This window comes from Nicotiana tabacum, chromosome 6 (genome assembly GCF_000715075.1).
Source record: "Nicotiana tabacum cultivar K326 chromosome 6, ASM71507v2, whole genome shotgun sequence".
Lineage (NCBI taxonomy): Eukaryota > Viridiplantae > Streptophyta > Magnoliopsida > Solanales > Solanaceae > Nicotiana > Nicotiana tabacum.
Genome location: NC_134085.1, coordinates 4,233,777 through 4,248,269, shown reverse-complemented (window position 1 = coordinate 4,248,269; position 14,493 = coordinate 4,233,777). Strand labels below are relative to the sequence as shown.

The window sequence follows — 14,493 nt, the reverse complement described above, 5'->3', positions numbered from 1 at the left end:
TCTCCATTAGCCTATTTCTAAAAATAGGTTGGTTGATTTTGTGCCAGAAAAGCAGTCTCAACCTTTGTGCAACATGAATTTCTCTTTGCTTCTCATCTTGAATGAGAAGAGAATAGGCTTGATTGATACTTCGAAGAGGGGTAAGTATCAAAATATTACTCCTTACAGCTGAGTATGCATCATTAAGTCCCATGAGAAATTGGATTAGCCTACCATCTTGAAAGGACTTTAAAGCTCTTGACTTTCCTCCACAATTACATTCACAGGTGCAGTGCACACAATTATTCAAGGTATCTAACTCATCCCAAATCTGTTTTACCTTTGTATAGTATCCTACTATATCAAAGGTCCCTTGCACTAGGTCACTCAACTCCTTTTGTAACTGATAAAGTTGAGCACCATTGCATTATCCGAATCTAACTTCAAGTTTTTTCCAAATTGCATTTGCAGTTTTTGAATAAAGGACACTTTCAACTATGTCCTTAGATAGAGAATTCAAGATCCATGATATAACCATATCATTGCAACGATTCCACTGCTTGAAGTCAGTGGAAGAAGCATCAAGTTCAGAATATGGTCCATCAATAAAACCAAACTTATTCTTGACAGAGAGTGCAATGACTATGGCTCTATGCCATCCTCCATATCCCTTCCTATCGAATACTAAGTTGACAAGAACCATTCCTGGTGAATTAGATGGATGAAGGTAATAAAGGTAAGTGGAATCCACAATAGCTGGTCGAGTGACTGTGTGAGCTGCAGAAACATTTGAAGAATCATCCGTGGAATTTGGTGCCATTTCAAAGAGGAAGAGAAGACTGAAAAAATATAGGTTGGGTTTCAGATAGCTACTGCTCTGATACCATGTAGGAATTTACAAAAAACCTTCTCTTATTCACTGTCTAATATTCTGTACAATGTATCTATTTATACAAGTATTCAATAAATAAAAAATACAAGCTACAGCTATAGTAGTTATAAGTGTCTAATTTTTTATTTGTCGTCCTAGTCATAAGTGCACATAATGTGTACAGACATTACATAGTTGTAAAGTGCATTTGGATATGAATATGCTAGAAGGATTAAGTGCCTTTCATCTGTATCCAATTATGCTACAAAGAATGAACCGGATCTGTAATAATAGGAACAGACTTGAATTTGTATTGGGCCTTCACTTTCTATAACGACCCGATCTGTCGTTATAAGAGTTAGCGGCTTGTTCAACGGCTTAAGACCTTGAGGAGCTTCGTAATACGCATTATGACCCGCATGTATGGTCAAGTTTGATTTTTCGTAAGATTCGGAGTTAAATTTAAAGAAAATCAAAATCTTATTTTTGATAAAGTAAATAGAAAGAGTTGATTGAAGAGTTGACCTTTGAGCAAAAGACCCCAAATTAGAATTTTAATGACGCCAATAGCTTCGTATGGTGATTTCGGACTTAGACGTATGTCCGAATTTGGATTTTGAAGTCCACTGGATAATTCGGCGCATTTTAAAGAAATAAGAAAGTTGACGTGTTCTAATTATATTATTTTATATGTGGAAGAGGTCTATTACCATTATGAATACCAATTGGATATGATAGCAAGTGTATGAGGCGTACTATAAGATATATGGAGTCTAAGAAAGTTCTAAGTCTAAGCCAAGTTGGAAAATTACATAATATACAAAATTTGCAAATGAGTATGCATAAAACCTCACTTTGGATGAGCATATCTACTTGGATATAACTAGTTGTGTGATGCACAACCTATCAAATTAAATCTCTTTGAGTCTAGTTTCATAGAATCAAACCGTTTGTCATTTGGAGGTGTATACAGAAAGTTATGACCATTTTACCGGACCTATGTCATAAGCGTGCCTAGGCACGCGGCCGCGCCGCGACCGCGGCAAATTAGAAGTTTTCTACCTGTGAACGCGGAGGGAGCGCGGCAAAGCACGTAAAATCCCTATAATACCCCTGGGCAGTGTAAAAACTGAAGGGGTCCGAAATTTCTTCCATTTTTGGTCATTCAAGCACGGATTTGGGCGATTCCAAAGGGTTTTTTCACGATTTCGACTTGGGTAAGTGTTCTATATCCGGAAGTGATTACATTTCATGAATCTATATCAATATTCATCGTTTATTTCGGATTTGGATGAAAGAAATTGTAGTTTTTGTAAAACTTTTCAAAAATGAAAATTTAGGATTTGAATGTCCATTTGATATCGGAATTCGATAATTTTTATATGGTTGAACTCGTATCGGAATGGGTTGTCGTATTTTATGAGTTTCGTCGGATTCCGAGATGTGGGCCCCGCGGGCAATTTTGAGCTAAATTTCGGATTTTAATTTGGAAAATGTGTAAATTCATATGGAATTAATTCGTACGATTTATATTGAGTATATTGAATTATTACGACTAGATTTGAAGCTTCGGACGAATTCGCGAGGCAACGACTTGTTGGAATTTTGAATTGGTTGCAAAGCGAGGTAAGTGTTTGGTCTAACCTTAGCTTGGGGGATTAGGAGTTGTGTCCTATTTGTTATGTGTTATTTGTTGAGTACGACGTATAGACATGGTGACGAGTATCTATACGTTGGTATCAAGCATGCCCGTGAGTCTTATACTTTGATTAATGTGACTCCGTTTTGTATTGTATATGCTCTATATGATAATTTCTATTGAGGAATATGACTTGTGGAAGTATTATTGTTAATTGAACGTGGTAGAGCGTTGGCTCAAGTTGAGAATTGAATTGTTGAACATTGTAGAACATTGGCTCTAGTTAAGAATAGAATTGTTGAACATTATAGAGCATTGGCTCAAGTTGAGAATTGAATTGTTGAATATTGTAGAGTATTGGCTCAAGTTTTGAAGTAAACGTGAAAAAAGGAGAGAGAGAATCATGATATTGTCTCCCTTGCCGGGATGTTATTGTTTTGATGTTGTTTCCCTTGCCGGGATTTAATTGTTGTACTATTCTTCCCTTGCCGGGATTTTATTGTGATTTCATTTATTTCCTTACCCTTATTTCTTGTGATTGTTGTTTTGGTGAGAAAGCATTAAAGCACGAAGGGTGATGCCGTGTATTGTTTTGGTGAGAGAGTGTTAAAGCACGAAGGGTGATGTCGTGCACTTTCTATTTGCTGCGTTTACTTGTTATTAACAATTCAAGTGTATTAACTGTTTAGATCCCTTTACTGTTGTGATCCTTTGTGTTGGAATCCATAGTGTTTACAATACCTCGTCTTATTTTTTTTATATGTTCAATACTCCAAATTTCAACAATTGTTACATTTTTAACTCAATTGATTTCTCAACTAAAGTTTCCTTAAACCGTTTGAGGTTGTACTTTACTTAAAAAGGAATTTCTACTATGTTTTTATTTATTTATTTCTCGTATTAAAGGTAATAATTCATTCGATATTGTACTTTAATTGAAAATGATATTTTCTTTATCAAGTGATTTCTAAAAATAACTTCATCTTTTCTTGTTGATTTCCTAATTGGGTTGGAAGCTGTACTCTACTTTATGTTAAGTGAATGAGGCTCCTTGAACATTCTTAATTATATTGGGTTATGGAACTTACGAACTGAGTAGCATGAGAATATTGTTGAGCAATGTGAGACAGAATTATTTGGGCACAAGGTGCCGGGAAAAATATTATGGTTTTATTTAATGGCACGTGAATTGTCCGTGCAGTTGCGATATAAATATGGGTACGAGGTGCCGTGAAAATATGAAAGTGGGCTAAGACCTATATTATTTATGATTATGAAATGAGGCGTCACAAGGTGATCTTTACTTGAAAGAATTATATTCGAAAGATGCTTATTTGAAAGATATTTATTTGAAGGAAATATATTCGAAATATACATATTGAAAAGCATATTATCTTAGAGATTATTACTTGAAGGATTTATAGGCGAAAGATTTATATTTGAAGGACTTGATTAATTGATTCCACTTGTATTTATTATTGTTGAGGAACATTTATGGTATTCTTGTTGCCTACTTTTTATATCACTGGTTGATCATTGTTGTCATCATTATTATCTGCTTCCTATTATTTTTGTACGCTATATTGCACAGGTTTATTTGGTAGTTTGGTCCTAGCTTCGTCACTACTTCGCCGAGGTTAGACTAGGCACTTACCAGCACATGGGGTCGGTTGTGCTGATACTACACTCTGTACTCTTTTGTACAGATTCCAGTGCTGTAGACTTTGGACCGCAGTGAGGTTGTTATTTCTTGTTCATCAGGCGACTCGAGATAGTCCTGCAGGCGTCCGTAGGCCTTGGCGTCTCCTTCTATCTACTATTCTTTTTTCTTTCATTTATTTCCAGAGACAGTGTTGTATTTATTCTTTCAGACCTTTATTTGTAGTACTCCTAGACACTCTGCGAAGTTGTGATACCAGTCTTGGGTAGATTTGTTGTGGATTGGTATTAAAAACTTGTTGCGACCAAAACACTCACGCAAGTGTACGCGATCTTCAAGTAATATAGTAATAAGTAGAGTATCATTCCCACGAGGACTTGTTATTAATTTAACGACTGATGCAAACTCAAACAATTATCGATTCAAGCTAATTCATCACAAAATACATAAATAACCAATTTACAATTTAACTAGTAGACAAACAACAATACAACGCAAAGTTACTACGCCACTAATGAAATTTTCTTTTAACAATTAATAAAGGAGATATCCCGGGGTTATGGGCTTGCTAGAGATCATACTACGTTTCTAGCTTAAAAATAATTTATTGAATTATCTGGGTTATTGATTATAGGGTTAATAATACCCATAAGAATCTGTCGATTTTTTATGCGCCTATTCAAGTTAAATTAATACCTATATTTCTATGGTATTAATATTAACTCAAATGCATTTACAAATCCTATTTCTCAACCAAACAAGACAATTAAGTATAGTTCTATCTTAATCGCGAATCTTTCACCCGATGCCCAGGATCCAGATCTTGCTCTATTTGATTCTATATGCAATCCAGAATTTCCTTTTTCAAGTTTAACTCAAGATTCGTAAATAGTATTTCACTGTTAGCTACGCAGTAAAATAATTAACATCAGAATCAAATAAACAACCCTTAACGATAAATTCAAGATCATCAATCTAAGCTTCAAACAACATAATCATCTAACACCCATAACCCCAGAATATTTGGGTTTTTAGCCACTCATAATTATACAACCATTAACAATAAAAATCTTAAACATAATATGAATAAATACTAGGAGAAGGTTTAGAAAAACTCTTTTAGTCCTTGCTCCAAGTTGATGTTCCTTCTTGATTCTCCTCTTCAAGATGAATCTCCTTCCTCTTTTTCTTCTCCAAAAACAGGTTTCCCCAATAATGGCACTGCTTTTTCCTTTTAAAGTCATCTCCCAAGGGGTTTTGACAAGTATGCCCTTTTTAGTCCGAAATAGAATAATTTTGTGATTTTTACACACCCGCGGCGCCCCGAGCGACGCGTACATGGATTGGACACAACATAATACAATTTAACGGAGCAAAACAATTCAAGCGCAGAAGTTTTCCCTGCCGCGGCGCACCCCGCGGCCCGGCAGGGCAAATATTTGCGCTGCTTCATTTTTTCATTTGTTTTGCTATCCGGGCTTGCTTTGCGACCCCCGAACACGATCCCGACTTGATTTATTTAGATTTTACTCAGACTTCAAAGCCCCACTTTAATCAAATTCATCCCAACGTTAATTCTTAAGTCGGATTAGCTTCCTATAAAGTATAAAACATGAATTTAGTACAATTCATTATCATTTAAGCTAAAACCTTTGTAAAATGCAATAATTAAAATGTTGTTACAACGACTAAAACACGAGTTTTTAGCCTATGATCAGCAGTATTATTAAAACTTTACAATGCAGCCTTTCGCTTATTCAATTATGTTGTTATCTAATTCTTGGCTCTTAACTGTTATCAGATTAAAAAAATGGAAGCAAGGTAAATAGTTCAGTTAGTTGGTTTGCCTAGCTTTCATTAGTAGGAGCCATCACGACCCTCGAGGATGAAAAATCCGGGTCGTGACAAGTTAGTATTAGAGCTCTAGGTTACATAGGTCTCACAATTCACAGACAAGGTTTAGTAGAGTCTTGCGGATCGGTACGGAGACATTTGTACTTATCTTCGAGAGGTTGCAGAACCCTTTAGGAAATTCCACATTCTCGAATTCTTTATCGTGCGATATTGATTCAGCTTGAAGCGTATATCTCATGTTCTTTTGCATCCACTTGTGTATGAGATTGCGCACTCATTAATAACTATGCGCCAATGGTCCGTGATACTACAAAGGGGTTATAAGGGATCCGGGGTTGCTCAATCATTGTTACCACGTGTTACCAAGATTGAAGATGCAGAAGTATTGAGAGATCATTTAGTTGTGCACATGGAGGTGCAACAGGTTCTGACATCTGGTTGATAAGTATGATCTTCAGAAGGCTTAATTAGTTTCCTAACCATCACAATCATGGCATGGTCACAAGGTGGATGTAGATTTGAAGATAGTTGGTGGTATTAAAGACTACGTGGTTCATATGAGATTTCTATTTAGCGAAGGGTACAACTAGCAACTGAGACACTAGAGGAAGTGAGTTTAACTGTTATGAGGATGACACGCACCGAGTAAATGGCTTGAGGTGTCTTATGACTGGTGTCGTACGAGCGGTGAAGGTTAGTATTGTGGATCATCAGAAAAGTATCCTATGATTTCGCACCAAGTGCGGGGAGTCCACTATCAACGATCAAGTTGCGGGGTCATGTGTTATACCAATTTTGGCCTGAGATGTATTTATGTGGTATTGAAAAGTTTTCCAAAACTTGTATATGATCAAGAGCTGAGATTTGAATGGGATGATGATGAGACTTGAGATATTCCCGCATCCTTAATAATTCTACATTTCAGTACGAGCGCGAGATCTGAGGCCATATTCAGTATACTCGTAGTGCTTAAGTTAATCACAACACTCGTGTGGGCAGTCATCTTTTAATGTACCAGTAGCATGGAATTTCCTGCAATGGTTATTTAATTTATCCGGTACAGACTCAGTATGAGCAGTCGAACTGTGAATGGGTTGTTATGAAAATGGTGATACTAGGAACATCCTGAGAAATTGTCATAGACTTGGGAGAAATCTGTTCCATCAGAGCACACGTGCCACGTACTCCATTACAGTTACTAGTCTACTTACACTACCAATTAGGGGTGAAAGAAAAGCCGTTAGATGGCGCCTAAGAGGTGGAGACCCGACCCATTGATATATTTGCTATGGTATAGCTGAGGTCGCTACACCAGATAGTGTCGTTACAAGTACGATCTCGAGTTATTACAAAGTAACTATTTCCTTAACTTGATTCGGTTATGGGTATCGAGGCAAGTCCTCCTAATATGCTCCAATCATAAGTGAGCTTCGTAATCTTAAATTTACTTATGTGAATACTTATATTGGGATATTATATGGAGATAGCTAAGTCTATCATTATGTGTTGGTCACTAAAAATAGTTGTGAGGCTAAAAGTGACTATTGTTAATCAATTCGATGAGTTTGATGTAATTTCTAATTAATTGATTTCAGTTGTAAATTATATGCCCTACCGGTATGAGGGATCATTGTAGGCTCCATCACAACTCTCGAGGGTGGGAAATCCGGGTCGTGACACTTTGTTGTTCTGTATACTGGCCCAGTTGGCCCAGAACTTTGTTATATCCAATATATTTGGGTCTTCACCTGAATACTTGTTGGGTCTTGTTATTTGGCAGACCTATTGTACACAGTACTTGTCTTTCTCTTTCTTCTTCTTCGACTGTATCGTCTCCTTCATATCCATAATTGGGTTTAGGGTTCTTTGGTGCACGATTCCGGTCCAACATTACAACAGCTTAATGTTGGCAGCCAGAAATTCTTTTACTTTTCAACAACAATTTTTTACTTGTTTGGTAGAGCCTATAAAATTACTTCCTCCGGTCCACAATGAGTGACCAATTTACTTTTTTATTTTGGTCCAAAATAAGTGTCCATTTATTTAATCAAGAAAAAATTCAATTTGTGTTTACAGAATTACCCTTATATATATATATTCCTAAAAAGTTTTCTTACTCCTCACATTAATTAAGAGTAGTTTAGTCATACTAGGTATTTTTGTATAGAATTTAATTAGTATTTTCTTAATGAGCATGCCCAAAGCAAATTGGTCACTTATTGTGGACCAGAGGAATAATCTCCTCTAACTAATTAATCTCACCCATATCCCCAGGTAACAGAATAGTCGATTGGGATTCATAGGTAATAAATTACAAGAATTAGTGCCAAACGTTGTTTGTTTCACATTCTTTTTATTTCCGCATGAATAAACACTACTATTGAGATTACTAGTTCGTGGCACGTGCAAGGCATGTGTATCTTATATAATTAGTATAAAATTGATAAAGTTGTATTATTTTGTACATGGATGGTAGCCACTTTGAATCATGATTGCATTTATAAGAAAAAAATTTCACTTAAAAATCATATCAATCTGAATATTAAGCTAAGAAAAATAGAAGAAAAAGATAAATATAAGAACAACAAATGTTAGCTCTAAAAATTTCTCTTTCCGTTCACTTTTAGTTGTCCACTTTTGACTTTGTACTCCCTTTAAGAAAATAAATGAAGTATGTATTTTATACTTTTACCCATAATAATGATAGCATTTTAAAAGTCTTGGGAATTGATTTGGGGAATGAGTAGTTAATGATAATGGTAAAATAAGAAAAAAATAAATATTTTTCTCTTGATTTAGTATAATGGACAAGTAAAAGTGAAAATATATTTTTAGTACAGTGGACAAGTAAAAGTAAATGAAGGGAGTATTATACGTATGAGAAGTTAATGAGCTTAACTTTGTATAGTGAAGAAATTTAGATACATATATCTTAGAGCCTGTCTGGAAAGCCACATTAAAAATGAATTTAGGTGTAATTACACAATTTGGAATGTTTGTTTGGCAAGGTAATTCAGCATGGAATTGAGTGTAATAGGAGGGGTGTAATTACACTCCCCAATTTTCGGGAGGGGGGGGGTGGGGTGGGGTGGGGAGAGGAATGTGAGAATTGGTGGTAATTATAATGTGCAATTACAAGGTTGCTTTTTAGTTTCTTTCCTTTTGTTTTTATTTTAATTTATTGTTTTTTATAACTTTTTATTTCTATTATTTTAATTTTTTAATTTTATTTTGACCTTTTAATTTCTTTTGAAATTTTAAAATATATTTTTCTTTGTACATTATTTATCTTTTATTTCTCTACCTTTATTTCTTGTGATTCCATGTAATTGCTTATATTTTATTTTTATTTTTATTTTATTATTCTATTTTTTGAAACTACACCTCTTAATATTAGAAATAACGAGTCATTAACAAATTTGACATATAATGAGTGATGCAATTAAAGTGGAATTTCGTTATAGAATGTAGTTATAAACTTGTTATGTTTCCTAATCTTAACTTGCAGTGGAACTTACTATTATTATGTTGGAATTTGACATATGTTAAACAATTTTTTTTTTGTTTTTGAATTTTGATATGGCGTTATATTCATGGTTCCAATTTATTTGTTTTATTAGTATTGACTCACATTGCATGTTGTTTATTTTTTAGTTAGAATTGATAGATTAGTTTTGTCAAACATTTGAATAATGTTATGACATTATATTTATAAATATTAATTTATTTTATCAAACATGAATTCCATGATGTTCTTACAAAACATATATTTTTAGTTTTTGTAAGTAATTAAATTTAATTTTTTAATTTTATGTTTACTTCTTAATTTTTTTTGAAATTTTATTTTAAGCATATGATTACTAATTAATGTATATTCACGAAAAAATATACATCTTAAATACCAAATATAATATCATTTATACTTATATAAATTTATAGGCATATATTTATTATATTAGCTTTTAAGTTTTGATAATTGCTTAATTTAAAATTTAATCTAACTGTGTAATTATACTTGTGCACCCAAACAGTAAACTTGTAATTACACTATGACAAACAAACAGGTCGTCGTAATTACACAGGTCGTCGTAATTATACCACTATGTAATTACTAGGTTGTACACCAATTTCAATTACCTGGTGGCTTTCCAAACAGACCCTTATTATTATTTTTCCTTAAATTGTAAGTTTTCATGATTTTAATGTGCTAAATAATACTATATCGAATACAGCTTATATATATATATATATATATATATATATATATATATATATATATATATATATATATATATATATATATTATTAATATTGAAGGTATTATTAAATATTAATATAACTCTTAAGGACATAAAAGTCCAACAATATTTTAGGGTTATTTTAGTCTTTCACATTCAACGTTTGATCTTCATGCTTATAATATAGTATATATATGATATATGATATATGATATATGATCCTCTTTTCTCTGTAAATACTCCCTCCGATCCATAATAAATGACCTTTTGGCCTTTTTATTTTGGTCCAAAATAAATGTCCTTTTTACATAATTAAGAATGAATAGTTTTTGAAATTTGTCCCTATTTACATATCCTAATATGTCAAGTTAACAATATACAAAATTTAATTAAGAATAATTTAGTCAAAATACTTATTTATTTTTAGAAGTTTGTATTTTATTAAAAGATGTGCCAAAGACAAAAATGTCACTTGCTGTGGACACGAGGGAGTAAGGTTTTTGCCAAATGGGATGTATTCCGTCTTTAAATATGTGAATCAACAAAATGTCGGATAATTAGTAGTATAAGTTGGTTAAATGTGAAATCTATTTAACAAAAACTCCATTTAATTTCACTGTAAACGAGGAGGTTCATGGTAACTTTCATTGTTTTCAGATATATATATGTTTTGCCAATAAATTAAATAGCCATAAGAAGGAAGAGAGGAAAAGAAACCTTTGGTCTCCTCGCATTTAATTCTAGTCGATGGTTGCAGTTTTCTTGGTTCATTAATCAAAGACATTTATTGTTACTCCCTCCGGTTCATAATAAGTGACTAATTTATTTTTTTATTTTGGTCCAAAATAAATGTCAATTTATATAATAAAAAGAAAATTCAATTTGTTTTTCCAAAATTATCCTTAATTACGTATCCCTAAAAAGTCATTTACTCTTCACATTTGAGAAGAAAAGTAAGTGCTACTATAACTATGATGTAACATTTAATGAAGGTTAGTTTAGTCACACTAACTATTTTCGTCTAAAATTTAGTATTTCCTTAAAGAGTGTGCCAAAAGCAAATTGGTCACTTATTGTGGACTGGAGGGAGTACTTTTGTCCCGCTCAAAATTTATTTCATTGCCAAATTAAGAGGTATAGGATGCGTCGTTGGCTCTAACATTGGTGAAGCTCCCCGTACGTAGCTTCCGTCTAGGTCTCTCTCACACACACACTGCTTTTGAAGTTGTCAGGACAAACGGATGAGGACTATATACAGTTTTGGTGGATTCTTTTAGTTCTTCCTGATTTTCAAGAAAGTTGTCATCACTCCTTTCCCTATACAAGTTTTGCCTCTTCATATTTTTGCTCCACCATTGACATTAACCACTTAACTCCTCCAATTTTATTTTGCTGTTTTTGATCAGGTGACAAGAACATGGTAAAGGGATTGAACATTGGCATTGAAGGTAATATTTTTATGGACTGAAACTGTATCCTTTATATCTTAAGCGTTCTATTATACTGTCTCTTAGGCGTGGCTAAACTAAGCTGTATAGGTATGCATGTTGGTGAAAAGAGAAGACTAACTGTTCCACCATCTTTGGGGTATATACATATCCTTGCTGAAAATGTACATCTTTTAAACTTCTTCGTTGTGATTGCAACGCTTAAATAGTTTATATGTTCATGCCTTTTATCAAATGCAGCTTTGGGAAAAGTGATAGGCCTCCAGTACCGCCAGATTCATGGCTCCAGTATGACATTGAATTGGTTGATATATGTGAATAATAGAGCTAATACACTGTTACTCTAGTCAGAAAATGAGGCAAGAACATATATAGTCATTCTCAGGGATGCTATTTAAAGATTAGCCGGTATTTATTTCGTTTTGAAATTTTAAATTAAAAATCTCAACTTTAGGACAATTCGGAAAATTTTTGTCCTGAAAATTTAAACTGAAAAACTAAAATTCAAGACGCACTGGCTGATTCCGAAAATGATATTTTATACTTCAATACCACATAAAAGGGGGGTGATTTGTGTGATGTCTAATTTTTTGCATGCACAGATTATAGAAGGACATGGTTCTTCTATGCGTTCCTTACACTACAGTTGCGAAATAAATAATGCAGAAAGTAAAAAACACAATGATTTTTACGCGGAAAACATCCGACTCAAAAGCTGAAAAAACCACGGCCTACTACCCAGTAAGATTCTAGTGTATTATTCTTCTTTGTCTCTGTTGTGAGTCTCCAGGTTCTTCCTCCCTTTGAAATTTCTAATATTATGTCATATATACGACATAAATGTAAATTGGTCCCAAACACTTCACTACAACTCTGCGCCAACAACAAAGTTTACAAACTCATGCAAACCTAAGGATTATCTCTAACCCTTGTAGCAACATGCCACAGGCTGTTGCGGCTGCTTCAAGTTAACTCTAACTTGAAAGATACAACTCAGGTACCTAGTACAATTTCTTCTTAGAAAGCTGAAAGGTACAACTCAAAATGCCCATTACACTTTGAACTAGAAATAAAGAAAGACACATGAAACTCTTTATGGAGCTGGTTCTTCAATCTGGTTTGTGTAGCTTCAGGATCGCACTCTTAAATCTTACAGGAATTGCTCACAAAATGCCTTGTTATTTTGCTCTCAATTCGTGCTTAACTTCAGTATGTGTGCATCACCTGTAAAAAAGAACACAACTGACATATATATATATATATATATATATATATATATATATATATATATATATATATATATATATATATATATATATATAAAGAGAGATATATAGAGTTAGTAAATAAAGATTAACTAGAGTTCTAATGCTTTACTCTTCCTTGGTGGAAGAGTTCTAGTCAACTTCAACTTCTAACTCTTCCCTTATCTTGGATAGAGTTCTCTTCAAGTAAAGAGTCCTGCTCCTTATCAAATATGCAACCTTTTCTTCCAGGGAATATCAGATATAACCATTTATACTTATCCCTTTCACGTGCAAGCCTTTTGCTTAATTATATCCGTCACTTATATACACTGTCCATGGACCTGGTTCATCAATGTGTACCTTTGTCAATCATCAAAACCAAAAATGCTCAGGTCAACAATGGCCCCCTTTTTGATGATAACAAACTCAATGCTTTTCATAAGCATGGAACCTATTTCAACTTAGTTCAACATTAACACAATGTTAGAACATTTTTCATTTAAAGTCACAAATCATCAAGGACAGGTTCATTAGGTTATAAACATCATATTCCAAAAGTTACAAATCATCAAGGACCATATTCAATAGGTTATAAATATCACAGTCCAAAGCAAAAACACGCCTTATCTTCCCCCTTTTGGCATCATCAAAAAGTTGCACAATTAAGGTAAATAACCAGATTTTAACAGATATCACTCATGGCCACTAGGGTTACTTCAAATAAAATCATGGATTCAACTTTATCTTTTTCAATCTAAGGATATTAGCCATCTAAGAAATATCAACAAACAATTAGAGCAAAAGCAATGAATTTCATTGATTGATAAGATCCTACCACAATGCATAAGAAGATGTAAAAATATAGAACCATGAGCAAAAAATAAAAAACATTCCACTTGGTTTACTAGTTACAAACTAGGGTTAGGAAGGGTTTAAAACTGGGAAGGACTAGGTTCTTGGTTCTTGACTTGAAGTAGTTTCAACATATCTTGAAGAACACTATAATTATTCTTCTTTTACTTTGCAAGCTCACACTTGAGAGAGTTTCTCTTAGCCTCTAATTTAGCCAATCATTTCTTTAGCATTTCAATCTCAACATCCTTAGCCATTTTCTTCTACTATTTGAGCCTCCTTGCTTCTTTTTGCAGACCTAGTTCTTTTAGACACAATTGAGCCCTCAGCCTCTGTTTCTAGAAAATTCTTTTGAGACGTCTTTCTCTTTTTGGCACTAGGTGTGGGTACTTCCACATCCTCATATTCTTCTTCAAGAACCAAGTTCTTCTCCTTAATCTGGACTACTCTGCTTGGCTAACCATCCCCTTTTTTCAAGCGACTTTCTTGGCATTCTCAGGTAAGGAGGCCCTTTTTACATTGGTCTCACTTTACTTCTTCTGGCTCCTTGTAGTTCTTTCTCCCGTGGGAGGAGTTTCTACATGGATAGAAGGAGCACTCTTTCTCTTAGTGCCACCTATGTCATTTCGTGTAGTCTTTCCAACTTTGTTCTTCTTCTTTTGATTGTAACTATCTGACACCTTTTGTAGCAGATCAGGACTCTTG

General features: G+C 33.8%; 1 protein-coding gene across 1 annotated transcript; it reads right to left on the bottom strand.

Annotated features, from left to right (window-relative positions):
- Positions 1-406: 406 nt before the first annotated feature.
- Positions 407-799, bottom strand: LOC142181663 (uncharacterized). The gene has a single exon (XM_075255061.1). It carries the CDS (start codon positions 797-799, stop codon positions 407-409), a length of 393 nt encoding a protein of 130 aa, XP_075111162.1.
- Positions 800-14,493: the final 13,694 nt, after the last annotated feature.

Excerpts from the sequence above, each read along its gene's own strand:
- LOC142181663 (XM_075255061.1), bottom strand. The coding sequence starts at position 799 with ATGGCACCAAATTCCACGGATGATTCTTCAAATGTTTCTGCAGCTCAC.